We start from the raw sequence: 19691 nt of genomic DNA, 5'->3' as shown, positions 1-19691 counted from the left end.
ACTAACTGGTGTTTCTAAAGCAGACTGGGTACACACAATAAGCATACTCCTTGGGAAAACACCATAACATTATCCTGAATGGCTGTACAATTACTCTCCCTTTAAATCAGAATCTAAATAGAGAAGATGTTCATTGGCAGTAAAAATACGTTTTTGTCAATGCAGTTCACTTTAGGAGTACAGCCCCCGGTAATATGATTTGGGAGAGAAATGTGAGTTTTGGCACCGGTAGAGAGTGTCCAAGAAAAACATTCCCCCAGGGGCTCTCACCATAGACGGTCAGCTGCACTTTCCTCTTGGCATAGCCAGCTGCATTGGTAGCGGTGCAGATATACTCCCCGCTCTCTTCACCCCCGGGGGACACCACATACAAACTTCCATCAGCCCCTGCGGAAAACTTAGCGCTGCTGGTGGAAATCAACTCTCCTTTCTGCAAAACACAACAAAGAGCAAAGTGTTTTCTTTAAGATAATGAAGGAGTGACTTAATGTCTGGAAAAGGAAGAGAGAGGAAGGGGAAAAAAATCTCCAAGGGGGAAAATCCTAGATTAAAAAAAAATGCTAATTTGAAGAAAGGTAATTTTAAGAAAAACTAAGCAAATAAAGCAAAGGTGATATTTCTTCATACTGAACCATGTCTTCTTTGTTCCAGAGCTTCTTAAAACTGGAGGGAATAATGGTAATACTAACGGATGGGGCAGTGCTCATGCAAAGTCACACACTGTTCTGAGTACTTCAAATGAATTAGCTATCTTAATGCTCAAAAGGGTCATATGAGTAGGAACTACCACAAGTCCCATTTTACAGCTGAAAGTATTAAAGCTTGGGGATGAAGTGGAATAACTTGCCCAATGTCACAGTCTCTCAGTGGTAGAGCTGGGACTTGAACCCCAGCAGTCAGGATCTGGAGCCCAACTCTTAACCTCTGTGCTTTCTCACAACACAAAGGCCACCCTGGAAAGTTTCATTCTTATGTTTTCCTAAAATGCATTAAACTTATACTCAGTCCTAGACACTGTGCAGTTTGGGGATAAGCTTCACCACTGTATTTTTGTGTCCAGAAAGCAGAAATCTTCACCTTTTTAATTAATTTACAGATGTCAACACCAACTTCTTTATATTTCAGAGCTTTTTAGATATATAAAATTAGACAGTATGGTAAAATACTTTGGTTGTAGCACAAACAATTACACAAAGGTCTCATTTTGTTATTATACAGTCATTTTATATTACTTATATCTGCCAGATTTAAATTAATTTACAGGAAATATGCTATCCTCATGACTGTTCAAAGATGAAAAGGACCTCCTCAGGGAGTGGTTTTTTCCTCACTGCAAGAGTACAAGTAAAAGCTGGACAACTTCATGATAGGGATGTAGAGGGGAATAAATGACTTCGTAGAGGACTTATCTTGGCTTCCTAAAAGAAGAGAGTCTGAGACAAAGATATGGAGGCAAGAAGTTTGATGCTTGAGCAGGTGAGTGGGAGAGTGAGGCACAGAAGGAAGGAAAGCTAAAAAGGGTTTCAGTGCTCTGGTTTCCTCTGTCGTTAGGTTGATAAGCTTCTGGTGCCGGGGATCCTTTGAGAAGCTATAAAGAAGCAGGCCAGAAGTATTCTTCTGATGGATGAGAAGCAGGACATTCATATAGGACACCTGCCCCCCACAGGTGTTAATGTCCCTATGCTTCCTGGCCACCTGATAGCAGGCTAAGTGGCCTTGTGGGGCTTTGGAGAAAGCCCCGAGTCCAGAAACCAGAGAGGGGTACACGTGAAGTGGGACTCTGGCAGAATGCACGGAGCTGTCCACCAGAGCTGCGCTGAAATCAAAAGAGCTGAAGGGATGTGGCAAGGGGTAAGAAAGGATCTGCTACAACATGTAAAGTGCTAAGAAAAGCTCCTGGTGCTATATTACAGTCCACCGTTGTGTTCTTAATGTTACTCAAGCCTCAGGTAGGTGATTACACTAAGGACATTCTGAGGTCCCTTCCAAGTGGTAGGAGTGCATGGGTTTTCCTTTTTATAAAGTTCTGTGGTACAGTCAAGTCCCATGTATGACCCAAAATATTCAAATAATGTTGTTATAACCCATGACATCGGCAAACACCACCAGATGGGCCATTTACCTTGGACCAAATGATAGATGGCTTGGGATTTCCACTTGCTTTGCACGGCAAAGTTACTGGAATGCCTTCAATTGTGCTGAGTACCTGCCGCCCATGCTGAATGGTTGGCAGAACTGAAAAAGGAAGCAATATTTAGAATGTGAGCATCTGTCTTTCCATGTAGCCTCATTTGTTTCAAGTTGTACATTTTCAGGATACACTGCATATTTGTAAAAACTAGCTGAGACTCAACATTTTCTGATAGAAATGTAGGGTACCTTGTAAGGCAGTGTAATAAAGTAAATATAGTAGCTATAATCTGAAGAATTTAATGAAAACTTAAAATCAAGTAGTAAATTATGCTTAGTAAGTTGACTTTCCTAACAAAAATAAGACTGAATAAAATCCATGCTTTCCTGGAAACTCAAGGTTGAATTACATCCTAAGACTTACATATTTAACGCATACCTTTCATCATTGTCCATCACCCATTAAGCTGCAGTGAGCTGACTTAAGCCCACTGCCAGAAAAGTAGACTGTTTTAGCCACTATACATTAAATGTCTGTTTACAAGAGCTACTTAGCGAGCTACTAAATTTAACCTAGAAAAAAAGGATTTGTTTTCTTAAAAGAAATTCAACAATAAAACTTGCAAGGCCTTAGGAGTTTACATTTAAGGCTAAAATACAGGATTCTAAGTCAATAGTTTTCACTAAGAGGAAAAACATACCTTTTGACTTTAGAAAGCAACTGAAGAATTAACATTATATGAGCAGAAGCAAAAGGAAAAGGAAGACTGTTAATTATTCCATTCTGTGTATATCTCAATTAATCACAAGCAACTAGCATATGAAAAAAGACCAATACTCAATGTTCTCAAAATAATGAATTTGATTAAAGAAGCTCCCACACATGAAAGTTCTTAACATAGAGTAAGGAACACAATAAAATCCCTATATACACCAGGCATTTCCTTTCCTTCCCCTGGAAAGATGTGACTGGAACTGCTCCCTAGAGCTCAAGCACTCACCGTGTCTCTTGCCTTTGAGTCAAATTTCTCTAGAATTATCATAGGTACCCTGGAGGAGTTTGACAGAACAAGAGATACCAGAGACCTCAGTACAACAACTTCCCTGAGAGGCTGAGATTAGCTTTGCTACATACTCATATTTTCTAAGGCTGGGCTTATTCTTAAAATAATTTCTTCTTAAGAAAAAATGGCAACAAATTACCAGATACTCTCTATGTCAGGTTACTCTCTAAAGCAAGAAATTTAATTTCCAGAATCATCATGGAAGAGTCAAATCTAAACTATACTGTAATTTTGTGGCAACATGGAATAAGCCATTTTCTTACATGCATATTGAGTTGGACAGCTATAAAGGAAAGTGATAAATTTAGGCATTTTCAAATCTGATGACATTTGACCATGGAAGAGCTATTTCTTTCCAGATTGTCAACCTATATAAATCAAGATGACAGTTAAATGGCTTGCCATTTTAATTGTATTTATATTTGCATGCATTAATTCATCCTCATAAGCAGTGGTCACTGAGAGCTTCTAACGACTATTCTTCAAAGTGGAGAGGTCTAGTAATGAAAGAATATGGACATAAATAAATATGGACGTAAGGAGAACCTGGCATATTGCATCACATCCAACTCAAAAACTAATCTGTCAGATAAATGGTTACTGGGTTCCTGTCAGATGTCTGGGTTGTTCTTTTCCTTTTAACCTTAGTAATTAAATCAGTTACTCATTTTGGACTAAGATAGATGAAACGATGTTGCAAAGTGATGTTTTTAACTTTTAATTCTCCAACATTTATTGCATCACAATAAACCACATCATTGGTTTGTCTATCTCCTCACTCCTCCGATTTGGCAGACATCACAGCTAATCATGTTACTCTTTTACTCAAGTAGAAATTTGCCTCAGAATCCTTCTCAATACAGTATTGAATGGAGGTGACATGATTATATTTCTATACTAAATTCTCAAACCAGTCCATAAGCACCCTCCAGGAAATCTGTGGGCTGATTTTCTCTAAAAATCGTTAAGTACAACTATACATATATTCAATCTGGCATTATGTGTTTACTCTTTTAGACTATAATTTAGTGTTACTTTAATATTTCTTTAAAATAATACTTCTTCAAGAATATCTCATGTGATGTTGGTAGAGGCTGGTATAAGACTGACAGAGGCAGAAGACGCTATTTTTTTTAAAGATTTTTTTTTTTTATTTTTATGTAATCTCCACACCCAACATGGGGCTTGAACTCACAATCCTGAGACCAAGAGTCGCACGCTTTACTGACTGAGCCATCCAGGCACCACAGAAGAGGCTATTTACATGAGAAGCAGACATAAAAAAAAAAAAAAAAAAAAAAAAAAAGATGGTCTATATCCACTGACAATTTCAATAGACCAAACAAAATGTGGAAATTACCGGAATCTCCAGCTCATGTCCTTATAAAGGGATGAATTTGCTAAAAATAAATGTTCTATGCTACTTTCATCTCTGTATATGGAACTATTTTTTAATACCATACTTTAAAAAAACAACATTGCAAAGTCTTTAAAGAAAATACACAAAAAATTTATGAAAATTTCTTAAACTATGAAGTTGTCAGTTATTTATTGAGATGTAAAAAGTCCGTGACTGTTAGTTATGAATGGAAAAAGATGGCTTTTGGATTTTCTTATTTGTGAACTTTTAAGTTATCTAACACGCAAAAAGATTGTTTGGAGCACATGAGGTAGCCTTTAGAAAAGTTTAGGTCATTTCTAGCTAACACACAAAGGGGTCATTAGTAAGGACATGGTTATTGCACAATCCAAAAAGAAAAGGCAATTTGGATGGAATAATAAGTTCGGCTTGCCTGAAATTAAAATGTATTTTTAAACATAACTTTTTGAGAACTGAGTTCACTTTTATCAATTAAGAAATCACTTACAAAAGCCCTTGGCCAGACTCAGCTGGTGACTCCCAATAAAGCCTTGTTGTGTATGTAGAAAAAGGAATTCTGGAAACACCCTTAACAATGTAAATAGTGTTCAAGAAATAAGGCTTTTTGTTAAAAATAACAATTAGGAAAAAAAATCTCCTTCTTACAACCAGAAGACAGAGTTACTTGGTTTAAAGACACAAACCTAGCTTTGAACACGGTTTGGAAAGAATTACAATGGGTGCGTCTCTTACCATGCACATCCACGGTGGTAGTTTTATTAATGGTTCCAGCAACATTACTGGCCACACAAGTATATCTGCCTCCATCCTGAAGGCGAACTCTCTCAATGTGGAGACTCCCGTCACTGCGTACAGTGATGTAAGGATTTTGGACCAACTTAAAGAAAAAGAAGTCATATTTAATTTAAAAGATAATGTTCCCTAAATCAAACCCAGATTTGTTTTTCTCCAACTGGGTTATTAAATATCTTATAACAAAATATTTTAACACCTTTAAGTGAAAAATGATGAGCATGTTACCAAATGTAGAATCAATTGTATGTCTACCTAATGTAGCACCAAAAAGTATACCTCCTAACATCTGTTGGAGTTATGCAAACGATGGAAAAAGGAAAGAAACAGAAGCATCACTTATTTCATGTTTCTGTGAATTTTGTTATCACTCAGGACCCAAATTTCACTAGTCATTTTTACTTTTGGCTTAATTTGTTCTTTTTCAAGGAGACTATTACCACTTGCAAACTATTTGATATTTTTTATTTTGGCAAATAGGAACTCATTCAAGCTGAGAGAATGTGACTATTCTCAACACTTGCCTTTTTCAGTGACAGACGCAAATATCAGAGGCAACGTATGATACAGGATCTGTGTCAGAGAAGGCTGGCAGTATTTTCTATTAAAAATGATCACGCTAACTATACCATATATGCATTCTGTTCAATCACAGGACACCTGAGTGCTCAAGCAGTATCATCCTATGTCATAAGGGCATTAAATTGTTGAGTGAGGTATACTAATTTTTCTCAGGATTTCAAGCAAAGATGAACAAGTTTACATCTTATTCCATGGAGGCAATTCACTTCTAATTGGTACTTCAAAAAGTGAGTTTAACTACTCTGGAAAATGGAAGGAAAAATGCTCTGAACTAGATGAAAATTTATCATAGGTAGCATATTTACAAAAAATCCATAGAACTGTGATAAATTTTCATATTCTTTCATAATCAAAAGTTATACCCTGAAAGACAATGACACAAAATAGACTCACATTTTTAAAAAGTTCATGATAAAGTATATAATATTGGGAGTTAATAATAAAGGTTAGTAAATGGAAAAATTTTATGAGAGTGTTAACATTTATTACATCCTGTGAAGAACATAAAAATATTTAAATACTATAAAAATAATTTTGTATTTTGAGTTTTTACATACTCTGAAGAGTTTATTAGTTGCACTGAATTGAATTCAAAACAACAGAAATCACACCATTGACTATTTCTCCGTTTTATTAATCCCAAATAACGTGAACTGAACCATGTCAATATGGAAAAAAAGTTTTGGTGTTATATTTACAAAGTATATGTTTGTATATTTATTAAATTGATATTTCAATGTTTGAAATAAATTGCCTCTTACTCAAGAAAATTACAAATGTGAATGCATGGATTTAGAATGTTCTTACCATGGCTGAATTCTTAATCCACCGACGTTCTGGAATGGGATTTCCAGCCAACAGAGCACAAGGCAAAGTAAGCTGCTGTCCTTCAATGACGCTGGTCACCGAAGGGCTGATTCCAATGAGTGGAGCAACTAAGTCGTAGAGAAACAGGTATTATCACCTCTATCTCACCCAAAAGAAAGGCAAATCTTCTTCTAGGCTGATGACTACTAATTCCACTATTTTAAAAAATGAATTTTCAAGAATAAGATTTTTAAATGTAAATAGGTCTGAACTGGAAGAGAGACATAAAAGACCCTTCAAAGCAGAAGGAATGGCAAAGGGGGTAGGTAGTAATAGAGAAGTAGACACTAAAAGAGAATTCGTCTATGGCATGCACAGCCAGAAATGTCAAGCCAAGAAATTTGCACTGTTTGATGGACAAATGGAGAGGAACTGAAATCATTTACATCTAAAAAACGTGGGATCATCAGAACCATTCTCAGGAAATACTAATCTGAAAACTGTGACTAACTTATTGGAGAAGGGAAAAATCAGAATGGATAAGATCAATGAGGAGGCTATCATAACAGCTCAAGCAAATAAAATGAGGTGGACTCTCTTAGATGGAGAGATGTTCTTTTGTAGAAATTAATTAATAAATTAAACATAAATCAAAGCAAAATCCCTAGATATTCTATTTGGAAATTTCAAGTATATGTTGATGAATAAAGGGAGATCTAGAAAGAAAATGTTATAAATGCATATTAATGAGAAACAGGCACTGAGAGATTTAAAAATCATATTAAATACTATAATAATTTAGACAATGTAGTACCAGTGCATAAATAGAATTCCAAGGAATAGACACAGGAATATAAATTTAGCATGTAACCAAATGGGTATTTTAATCAGTGGAAAGAGAATATTCAATACAAGACTCTGAAATGAAAAAAAATTTTTTTTAACTATAATGATGCACCTGGGTGGCTCAGTCGGTTAGGGTCTGATTCTTGATTTCGGCTAAGGTCATGATCCCAGCATGGCAGGATCAAGCCCTGCATTTGGCTCCTTGCTGAGCACTGAGTGTAGACCCTGATTGAGATTCTCTCATTCTCTCTCTCTCTCTCTCTCTCTCTCTCTCTCTCTCTCTCTCCCTCTGCTCCTCTCTCCTGCTTTTGTGCTCTCTCTCTCTCTCAAAATAAATTTAAAAAATGAAAACAAAAAAGGATAATGAAACAAATGTCTTACCACTAAACAATTTTGCATTCTTACTTCATATTATATCCCCAAATAATTTCATGTGGACTAAAATGAAAAGTGTAAAAAGTGGTAACCAGAAAAGAATGCCATGGCTCTAACGTGTGTGTGTGTGTGTGTGTGTGTGTGTGTGTGTGTATTTGTATTCAGGCTTAAATCAATTTATTCAAGTTGATTTATTTAAATGAAAGATAAGGAACTTGGAGAGGATGATCTGAAAGGTTATTTCCAGTTCTAACATCCCATGAAATATGAAATAGGGTGGGGGAGAGGAGGCTAATCTAGTAATCAAATATTTACCTGTTGTTTCTTTGTTTAAAGTGGCACAGACAAGAGATGATGTAATAAAAGAAGTCTGATGACTTGGAAGAGTGTGATAGCTAAGCACATACTTGATCTTACCAAGTCCTGTCACTGTTACTGTTGTCTGGGACTGGATCTTTCCAAACTGGTTTTCTGCCTCACAAATATAGGTTCCTTTATCATTTGCCCATAAGTCTAAAAAAAAAAAGAGAGAGAGATCGTTTACTCATTCAACACCATCTATGAAGCATAATCATGCCAGACACAATGCTCAAATTTGTGGGTGGAAAATGTGTGTGTACTGCCTTTTGTTACTTCCCATTCTACAGGAGGAGACATACATAAGAACCAACAATCACACCACAGTGTGATAAATGCTATAATACAAGTTTGAAACAATGAGCTGTGGGAGCACAGAGACACAGAGACATGAGAAACTGATGGCATGCAGAGGAATTAGGGAGGGATGCACGTAGTAGGTAATATACAAGCTGTACTGTAAACAGCAGGTAGAAGAGAGGAAGGGCAGTCTAAGCCCAATGGGCTGCAAAGACAAAAGCATGACTTGAAAAATCAAGGTCTGTGCAAATAATGTAAAGCTGCACCACCAATGGATGCTGCAGCACCACCTTGGGGGTATTTTGAAGGTTTGCAAGGGAGAAAGGGAGTTTTTTGTTTTTTGTTTTTGTTTTCAGTTGGCCCAATGATTGGGGGAGCATACTGGCATTTACTGGGCAAGAAGTAGGTAGGCCATGCAGAGGGCAGATTCATGGAAGGAACAATTATCCCAAATCCAGCAAGACTTCTGAAGATCCCACTGGAAATTCATGGATTTGATGGCTTTGTTTATAATTATATAATAATTACATGTATCAGTCTACATTTGAGCTGTCAAATTTATGGTGATGCACATAAACATGTATGCATATTGTGTAGACATTTCTGGAGTATTTATCTATTGAAATGTCTATTATTTCAGTAAAAATTACTTTCCTTTATTTTCCTTTGTACTACATTTTGGATATTAAAAGAGTTTTTATTATGTAGATAGGTCAAAAAGATAGACTGTTTCAGGATAATAAGAAGGATATTACAAAATATTTTTTAATTAAAGAGGGTGTTAAAGGGATCAGGATGACTACTAGGTTACAGGTTTTGTGGATATAGTCAGGGGTCAAGCTAAAGACAGAGTGTGGTGCCTTGTAAAGAGTGTGGTTTGTCTTCTGAGCAACAAGGGAGTCAACAGAAGATTTTAAATAGGGAAATGATTATAATCCTTGCAAATATCTTCACTAAATAAGCACAGTTTAATCTACTGATAAGATTTGACAGAGAAAAATGTAGCTTTCCATTATTAACAGTTCCATTTATCTCAGATAAAGAGCAGTGACAAAGCTCCTACTTCTTTGTTAACCATAGGCATATAACTTCAGAATTACATCTGGTAAGTTCAGGCAGTATCCACTCTCAACAACAGCAAACATTCATTTGCAAAGGAAAATTCACCAAATCATCTGGTTAATAAGTCACATTGTTTTTACCCAAGATATTTTTCATATTATCAACTCTTGGATTAATTTGTATAGGAATACATAAGACTGCAGAAAATGGTTTCTAATCTCTACTTTCCTTCTAGATAGTTTAAGGTGGACAGTTAAGCAACCACTGGTCAATATGTTGCCCTCTTTCATTCTTGGTTTTTTATATCACCTCTAACTGATTTGTTTCAGGTCTAATTTGTTACCCAGGCTTTTCTCATCACTATTATTACCCCACATGTATAACCCTGTAAGCCTCCCCCATTTTCATATCTTTTATCCTGCAGAGGGGTTGTCCTGCAGTGAAGCTTGGAGGGCTATTTTCTACGTCATCAAAAGCATTTATTCACCTGCACATTCCAGGTCCTGCATAATCTGACCCAGTAGGTACTTTTGTGGCCATCCCCTTAGATGGTGGGTTGTAAAATGCCTAAGTGGGGGACCCCATATACGACTTCTGTCTTAACTACAGAGCCTAGCCCAGAGCTAATCACTTAAGCACTTCTAATTAGTTTAATTCATATTTGGAAGTTTAAGTGGCTAATGTACATTTAATATTGTTAATAAACATGGAAATCACTTACTGAAGGCTTTCTACAAAATAACCCCAAAGATACAATTACCCTTTAAAAATCAGTTACTTGACTAAATGTTTTTATTTCTCTAGTGCCACTATTCAAACATTCTGAATATTATTTGAAAAAGTACAAAGTATTTACAAATATTTGAATGCTTAATAGCTTATAGGCAAAATTCTTGGATGATAGAGTACTTTTTAAAAAATCTTACACTCCAGGTGGATATAATTTTTAATCAAGGAGCTTCCATAGAGTATAGAGTCCCTATGGTTATATACTGTTGGTCAAAAATAATTCATTAAAGTTAACTAACTACTATTTTAATATTTTACCTTTCTATACAGCAGTTGGTATAAGAGACAATAAAATGTGATCACTTATTCACCTAGAGGCCCAGGTGACTCTATTTGTAATAAGAAACAGTGACATATGAAGAAGTCACATTGCTTCACAAGCCTTTATGATATCACATACATTTGAATAAAATATAATTTATGACAATTCCAAAATATAAGAGTTTAACACCATTTTAAAGTGAAATCCAACATACACAAAATGTGTTATGACTAATTCACAATTTTACACATAGTAATCCCTGTGTATAAAACATGAATGTATAATAAATGTGCATACTTGTACAAAATATATTTCCTTTAACCTACTTGAAATAAAGAGAGCTCCTGTTCTTAGTTGGCTGATGGAACTCACTGAAAAGGGTCTTGAGAAGATTGGCATGTTGTCTGACCTACGCCATTTAATCTTTGGTTCTGGATAACCCTGGACATAGCAAGGTAGTGTCACATTTGAGCCAATTTCCATAGACACATCAGCAGGTTCTTGTATGAAAACTGGAGGTGCTGGAAGATATTTAAAACAAACAAAAAAAGGTTGTTGGGACAGTGTAAAGGCACATTAAATATAAACTTAATTATTAAAATGTCAACAGATTGAATCTGAATCAGGTATTGTTCACATAATATTATAAATTTACCCTTTACTCCTGTATGCTATTGAAATAGCAGACATTTCTTTTTTTGCTTTATAAATGAATAGAGGCACAAAGAAATTCAACTACTTCCTTAAAGTGACAAATGATAAAGAGAGTGGAATTCAAGAGTAGGAATTTAAATCAAGACTACTTTAAATAAAGAGAACTTTCATTTTAGAAATTTCTTTTCAATTTTAGTTAATGTCATACTGCTCAAATCTTTGAACTTTCTTATAAATAAATTTGCCTTATAATGAAAAATTTTTGACAAAACTTAACTCCTACTGGTTTAAAGAACTTAATTTATACTAGAGCACATTCTTTAACAGATCACTGTATCTCCAGCTAAAATATTTAATCCTAAATTAAATCTTTGCTCTATATCACATTCTTGCTTCTCAGTATCTTTCATCTTTTGTTTGTTTTTTGTTTTTTGTTTTTTTTTTTTTTTACATTTTTCAATTAAAGGAATTTAAGCTTGAGAATCAATAACAACAACAGAATATAGTATTTGATAAAAAGAGAATAATGAGAGCTTAATATCTTAGAGTTAAAATCTGATTCAGAAATTATAAAATTATAGATTAAAAGGCTACAGTTATCCACATAATTTAGGTAAACACAGAAGCCAGGAGGAAGAATTAGAAATGTGTTGTTGGCACAACTTGGAAAACATGGGAAGGAAATACAGGAGAAAGCTATCAGCCAGCCCAAATAAGTTCCCCAGAACTTATAAGTAATGATGTATGAGGCATCAGACAAGGAGGTAGAATGCTATTAAAGCATTCATGAAGTAATTCATGAAACCTGCTCATGTTGGATTCTAAGAGGAGGAGCCCAAGAGAGGGATCCTTGGTAACGTCAAGGTTAAATATTGCTTAGGAATTCAACTATCACTTACAAAGCAAGGACTGTTATAGGTGCTTTCCATTAATTTTCTCATTTGATCTTCACAATAACGCTGTGGGGTAAGTATTACTATTACTCGAATTTTATAGATGAAGAAATTGACACACAGATTTGCTAAGTGTTACATGGAATTGAAGACTGGAGGTAGGATTGAAAACCAGGTTGATACTGGTAACAGTTTTTTGTCATTTTATCAGCCTCCCCTTTTCTATGAGTTCCTACAACTGCTCGAAGTCAAGGTGTTTAGCAAGCTAATAAAAATGGGTGCGGAGATCACTTCTTGCTTTCTCATTGGGAATTTTGAAACTCGGACGCACAGTTGTCTCCTGAGCAGCATTAATGCTTTATTAACCTAGGCTAAAGGATATCCTCTAACTTTGCAGCCTCATCTCCCATTATTCACCTACAGAAATCTTATTCAAGGGACCATCAGAACTCTTTACTCTTCTCTAAATAAGGATTAACCATTTTCATACCAGTACCTGTGTTACAGTCATCCCTCTCAAATGCAATGTTGGTAACTGATCTCTGGCTATTGAAATATTGACAATTCTTTAGTCCAGTTCAAAAGGTCCCTCTTTGAGGCCATCTCTCATCCTCCCAGATGGACATGACTTCCTCCCTCTGTGAGGTACAAAACTCACTCTGTACCACTTCCATGGCAATGGCCTTATCCAGCCTTTTATTAGACTATGTGTTTGATTTTCCCTAGAGAGTTTATGTTTGCAACCATATTTTATCTTTTATAGCAGCTAACCTAGTACTTTGTGCATTATCATGGTTGCTTAATATCTGTGAATGAGTGAATCAATATTAAAATGCTTCAATAATAATGTAATATGTGCATTTGTATACGTATGTAAGTGTATGTGGTGTTAACAACTTTGATCTTTTGAAAAAAACATGGCAATTTCAGAAGCCTACTGTTGGTTCATTGAGCCTAAATAAAATAAAATAAAATTAAATCCACAATGTAATATGTTTTTAACAAGAAGGAGAGGGGGCGCCTGGGTGGCGCAGTCAGTTAAGCGTCCGACTTCAGCCAGGTCACGATCTCGCGGTCCGTGAGTTTGAGCCCCGCGTCGGGCTCTGGGCTGATGGCTCAGTGCCTGGAGCCTGTTTCCAATTCTGTGTCTCCCTCTCTGTCTGCCCCTCCCCCGTTCATGCTCTGTCTCTCTCTGTCCCCCCAAAAATAAATAAACGTTGAAAAAAAATTAAAAACAACAACAACAACAACAACAACAAAAAACAAGAAGGAGAGTAGCTGTGTTTAGATTTCTCTTAATCCACCTATGTGGGAAACTGACATATAAAATTCATAGGCAAAATAAACACATTTTAAAAACAATTCATAAAATAGCTCATTGTTTTTCTATCCTAGGTGTAAAGGACTAGTTACTTTTCTCTGCATTGACAGTAGTCATTTATCCCAGAGCCAGTTGCTTTTCGGAGAAATAGAGGTTATAAAAGTCTCAGGATGTGTTAGATGCAGAGTATGGGCAGGTAGATGTGGAAATGGGGCAGAAAATCAATTTCAGAAGAACAAAAAGATATGCAGAAGCCTGGGGTTGACCAGACATTTGAGAGGAAACCAAGCTTACTGACAACAGCAGAACATAGCCATCAGTCAAAATGGAAACAAATCAGAATTTTCAGAAGTAAGAAAGCCAAGAACGAACTGGACTAGAAAAGGATAAGCAGAGCTCAAGTTGTGCCCATAAAACTCGGTTAAGACAGGAGAAGTCATCTGTGCTGAAGAAGCTTTGGGAACAGTGTCAGGTACAAGACAAGCAAAAGGTTAGGGAATATACATCCTGGTACCAGAAAACAAGGCAAATGAGAGTACCAGGCACTAGGTAAGGAGCCAAGAGAGCATCAGTGGCAAGGAAACCTCAAAAATGAAGCAACTCCTAACTCAAGCCAAGAAGCCTTCTAAATACTTCCTACTCTTGATTGTGGCCAATTCGAACTCCAAGTGAGTTATATTGAGTGGATGGCAAACAGATTAACAGGGCTACGGAAGGGGCAGTGGTGACTGTAGTACAAAACACGGGGTTTGTTCAGAGGAGGCTGTGTTGCGTAGAGATGTTACAGTCCGTTAGGTTGTTTTAATTTTTTTTTTTTAACATTTTTATTTATTTTTGAGACAGAGAGAGACAGAGAATGAACGGGGGAGGGGCAGAGAGAGAAGGAGACACAGAATCGGAAACAGGCTCCAGGCTCTGAGCCATCAGCCCAGAGCCCGACGCGGGGCTCGAACTCACGGACCGCGAGATCGTGACCTGGCTGAAGTCGGACGCTTAACCGACTGCGCCACCCAGGCGCCCCGTTAGGTTGTTTTAAATGGCAGCTCCATTATTTCTTAGTCTATAAATTGGAAAATTCTTTTACTTCCCTCAGTCTAAATCTCTCTATGAACAATAAGGAGATAATAACGTTCCTATCTCGTGTTGTTAAAAGACCTGGTCTTTATTAATCATTTAGCATGTAGTAATCACCCAAATATTAACTACACTAGTTATAAACACTGTTGAATTCATGCATTAAATCTTAGCTCCAGGGGCGCCTGGGTGGCTCAGTCAGTTGAGCGACCGACTTCAGCTCAGGTCATGATCTCACAGTTTTTGAGTTCAAGCCCCGCATGGGGCTCTGGGCTGACAGCTCAGAGCCTGGAGCCTGCTTCGGATTCTGTGTCTCCCTCTCTCTCTGCCCCTCCCCCACTCATGCTCTGTCTCTCTCTGTCTCAGAAATAAATAAACATTAAAAAAAATTTTTTTAAATATTAGCTCCAGAACTTAATAAAACTATTATTAATTTCAATATCAGCTTCTGCATACAGCCTGTCAGGATTATGCTGGATCACTGTGATCCCCTAAATATTTACGTGCAAACCCCTTGAGAACTGTAAAATTAATGCATGGTACAGCTTTGTTGTAGCTCACTGATAGATATGGCTGTGCACATACATCATTTTGAAAACAGAAAGTCACAAACAGATTGACCATGTTGCTCTAAAGTCTATTGCATAAAATTATTCTGGTTCCTTTGGTGATAATTAAATGTATACCCACTTGGGCAACTCTAGCATTGCATTAGTCAAAGATTTTCTTTCCTAAAATGGCTGAACACACTGTTTTGGTTCTAGCAAACCACAAAACACAAAACCGCAGTCTAGGACTCAAACCCTGAGTGGTGTGGAATGCTGCAAATAAAATTGCTGCCAGGCCAACATTTTGTTTGATGTAGCCAATCTTCTTCTCTTCCAAATGACTTCACAATTCACTACCTCTTTTTAAAAAAAGGATGGAAAGCACTGGTAACTTTCCCTCTTGACCTGAAATGTCCATAACTCAGAGCCCTGATAATGAGAAGCAGGAAAAAGGAGACTCACTACAAGAAGCTATAACTCAACAATAATATTGAACAGCTTTATTACTCTTATTTTTTTGATCTACTATTGATGCAAAGTAATAGGCCCACAAAAACAATCTGAAAGTCCAACAGCTACATGATAGGGATAAAGGTATGTTTTTCTTTTTAGGTCATAAGCTACTTAAATTTATGCCCGATAGTTTTGGAACTCAAATGAATTTTATGCACTACTACTAATAGTAGTAGTAAAGGCTTGAATTGTCTCAAGCCTTTAAAGAAAATCAATTGGAAACAGTGACTTTCATATTAAAAGCCCAATGCTTAATCTTAAATACTATGCCACTATTATATATGCATTGCTATATTACTTTTTAAGACGCAGAGAATCAGAATGGTAATTCAATTTGTGGAGTTCATTTTTTTGATACATGTGCCATTAAGCAGCTTTAGATGAACAGCAGTAACCAATGGACATGTTGAATGCACATGGGTGATGATGCTTCATTTCAAATTTATAACCAACGTATCAGTAGGTACTCTTAAAAGTCAGGCAGAAAACCCAGCCTCTCTCCAAAGCCCATTCTCTTAGCCACTATATAAATTCTGAGGAAAAGTTTGGTTTTTCGTTTGTTTGCTTCTAAACCTAACAGTGATAACCACAACCATCACTGCAACTGTGATTTGCACAGGCCTTAGCAGTTACACCCTGTGTCTGCTAGGATATGGGACCATAGTTTTATGTGGACAGAAAAGGTCTAACCAAACTTTGTGAGCCACAGTGATCAGAATTCTAATGGTGGGTAAGGAGATAGTTATTAAGGCATAATGGATGCATGTATGGCGATGGTGTTAGAATGAAGCTATCTGGCAACTGTTAATGATCATGGTTACAGTAAGGACACAATTGAGTTCATGTTAATAGCTCCAACAGAACAATTACTGGAATAAAAGTTGAGAAGCCATTGTTTTAGAAAAGGTCATAGTGGGGCGCCTGGGTGGCTCAGTCGGTTAAGCGTCCGACTTCGGCTCAGGTCATGATCTCACGGTCCGTGAGTTCAAGCCCCGCATCGGGCTCTGTGCTGACCGCTCAGAGCATGGAGCCTGTTTCAGATTCTGTGTCTCCCTCTCTCTCTGACCCTCCCCCGTTCATGCTCTGTCTCTGTCTCAAAAATAAATAAACGTTAAGAAAAATTAAAAAAAAAAAAAAGAAAAGGTCATAGAGAGTGAAGATCTTGAATATGAGTGAAGATAAAACAAAATTCAGTTCAAGGAATGAGGATAAATACAAAATATTGGTTAGGATGTTTCCTAATCCAATGCAAATCACTCCAGCACAGATAGCCCTAAGGCTACATGGATTTTCACTAGTCAACAGCGAGAACCTGGAAAGTTCAGAAACTAAAAATATCATCAAGAAGGCAGTAAGTAAGCAAGGAAATGTGTATGTTGTTTATATTTTCCATAATCTTGGAGAGGGGTGAGAGTGTCATTCCCCTTTTGCTGGGAACAATTACTCAGGCTAATTCATTCTTCCTTAAAGCCAGACAACTCTAGAAGGATGTTGGGTCAATATAAAATACCTGAGCAGGAAAGAGGAAGAGGCAGAACTAGAAAATGTTGGGTATTTGAAACACGATACTTTATATATTTCTTAGAAACAAGAATTCTGCACCAAGTGACCCTCTTCATTTGGGCCTTACATTTCTAAAAGCATTCCTTGTGTTTTAACTTCAGATATCCTCCACCTGAAGATTCCAATCTTATTTCCAAGGCACTTCTCTCAATAACCTCAGCTTTTAGTCACGGTCAAACACATTTTGCTGTGCCTTAGACAGATTCTACAGTGGTCTTTATGGCCATTTCCAGCTCTGTTGATTGTACCCCAAGAGCATAATCACCAAGAGTACAGAGTGTTCACCAGACAGCCCAGGGGCAAGGGGATCATAAAAGATCCCAGGAGGAAAGAAATTAGTTTATATGAAAGAACATATTAAGCTTGGAGGGCCAGGATATTCATTTAGAGAATTAAGATAGAACTGGAATGGTTTGTATTACTTTATCCTAAAAAAAAAAAAATCTGCATTTTCTTTATAGTTCCCAACTTTTGTTTAAAAAAAAAAACAGCTGAGGCATGAAAATCATCATACATAAATGAAAATACAATTTAAGAAAATGTCATATTTTATAAGTTTAACTAATGTCAATGTTTGAATTATTTGTTAGAATTAAGCTGCCAGGTTCCTTTTCATACAAAGCAAGCTCTGTTTTATTTCATGTGTTCCTACACTGTGTATCAATTATTTTTTAAGAAACATGACATAGAGAGACAAAGAAGGAGAAAGAACCAAACTTCTTGAGTAATCTGATGACAGTGGTCATACACATGCTGTATCCTTCACATTGTGACTGACATTTATTTGTTGTTAGTACTTGAGGAGTAATTGCTAGTAAAAAAATTTTTTTTAAATAAAAGCACAATGTGCTACCTTTGCTATCATCAACATCTCCAAATTATGGTCTAGAGCCAAAGTCTAATTTCTGGCCTCCAGATGTTAATACTTAGCAATTTTGTGTCGGAACGGATGACTCCTGTTACGAAAATGTCTGGCAATAGATGATATTCCAGTGAAGCTTATAGTCTCTGATGTCAGATTACCTGGGTTCAAATATCCAGGCTCTGCCCCTCCATAGTTCTGTGATACTGGTCAAGTTACTTAGCTTTGTTATGTCTCCTTTTTCTTATCTATATAATGGAGATATTTATAGTATCTTCGTCTTAGGATTGTTATGAGAGTTAAATGAGCTAATGCATATAAAAGTTCTTAGCACAATGCATGGTATATAGAAAACACTTGGTAAATGTTTACCACCATGATTATATTAATAATCTGAGACTCTAACTCTCATTTGTCCTTTCTGACAAACATTTCCACCCAAATGTTTCAGAGTTATTAGCATGGAAAAAAACAAATGTGTCTATCAGAGCTGGATGCTTACAGCCAACATCCAGAGTTATCTTGCCAGCTGCTCTTCCAGCATCATTGACAGCTACACACATATAATCACCAGCATCCAGGTCTTGAGTTTCTTGAATCTTCAAAAGTCCCAAGAGAGGGTCAATAATGAGGAATGTTGAGGGCCTCAGCTCAAGATCCCCTAGGTCAAAACAAAGAGAGAACATTAAACCCTAAAGTATTTACATAGTTTACTCTGCTCTTGGTTTGATTTCAGGACTGCTGAAGAAAATCGACTGTCAAGTTTTTACAATACTGTTGTCTGGAACAACGCAAACACTTAAACAATGTTTACGCAAAGAAAGGACAAAGGGTTTGTTGGCACTAAGCTGGTTTATTAGTCTGTATGATTCTGTGTGCTAACCAAGAGCCAAAAATCTGGCCCCAGCTATTTCCTACTGTGAATGTACCTAAATAAGAAAGAACTCTTCAAAGCTATACTGCGGAGGACGAGGTTGGGGAGCGGGGTGTGGCAAAGGATGGCAGCTGTCACTGTGGCTGTGTTAGGTAAGAAGGGAATGGGAAGATGAAGGTTGAAAAAAGGTTTCTACCAGCTTTGTGGCAGGATGAATTTCAGTTATTTAGAAAGTGCTTAGGAGATCCTAAACTGGTCCACAAAGCTGGTAGAAACCTTTTTTTCAACCTTCATCTTCCCATTCCCTTCTTACATAGCCCCCCCCCAGTATCCCCACCCCCCCCGCCCCCCCCCCCCCCCATCAACCCTCGGTTTGTTCTCAGTTTTTAAGACCTAAATAAGAATGAACTCTTCAAAGCTGTACTGGGAAGGACGAGGTTGGGGAGTGGGGTGTGGCAAAGGATGGCAGCTGTCACTGTGGCTGTGTTAGGTAAGAAGGGAATGGGAAGATGAAGGTTGAAAAAAGGTTTCTACCAGCTTTGTGGACCAGTTTAGGATCTCCTAAGCACTTTCTAAATAACTGAAATTCATCCTGCCACAAAGCTGGTAGAAACCTTTTTTCAACCTTCATCTTCCCATTCC

General features: G+C 36.9%; 1 protein-coding gene across 5 annotated transcripts in view; it reads right to left on the bottom strand.

The window, feature by feature from the left end:
- The window catches only part of HMCN1 (hemicentin 1), a 492563-nt gene that overhangs the window by 229776 nt on the left and 243096 nt on the right, over positions 1–19691 (bottom strand). For all 5 annotated transcript variants that reach the window (XM_040446605.1, XM_040446604.1, XM_040446606.1 and 2 more), the window contains 7 exons: positions 18678–18836; positions 11074–11268; positions 8395–8490; positions 6757–6884; positions 5308–5452; positions 2123–2235; positions 271–430 (listed from right to left, as the gene is read on the bottom strand). In XM_040446605.1, coding sequence (XP_040302539.1) covers positions 271–430; positions 2123–2235; positions 5308–5452; positions 6757–6884; positions 8395–8490; positions 11074–11268; positions 18678–18836 — 996 coding nt within the window. The remainder of the gene's footprint in view (positions 1–270; positions 431–2122; positions 2236–5307; positions 5453–6756; positions 6885–8394; positions 8491–11073; positions 11269–18677; positions 18837–19691) is intronic.

This window comes from Herpailurus yagouaroundi, unplaced genomic scaffold (assembly GCF_014898765.1).
Source record: "Herpailurus yagouaroundi ecotype Mexico unplaced genomic scaffold, PumYag 195, whole genome shotgun sequence".
NCBI classification, from domain to species: domain Eukaryota; kingdom Metazoa; phylum Chordata; class Mammalia; order Carnivora; family Felidae; genus Herpailurus; species Herpailurus yagouaroundi.
Note: the sequence above shows the minus strand (reverse complement) of the source record. Positions and strands in the feature narration are given on the sequence as shown.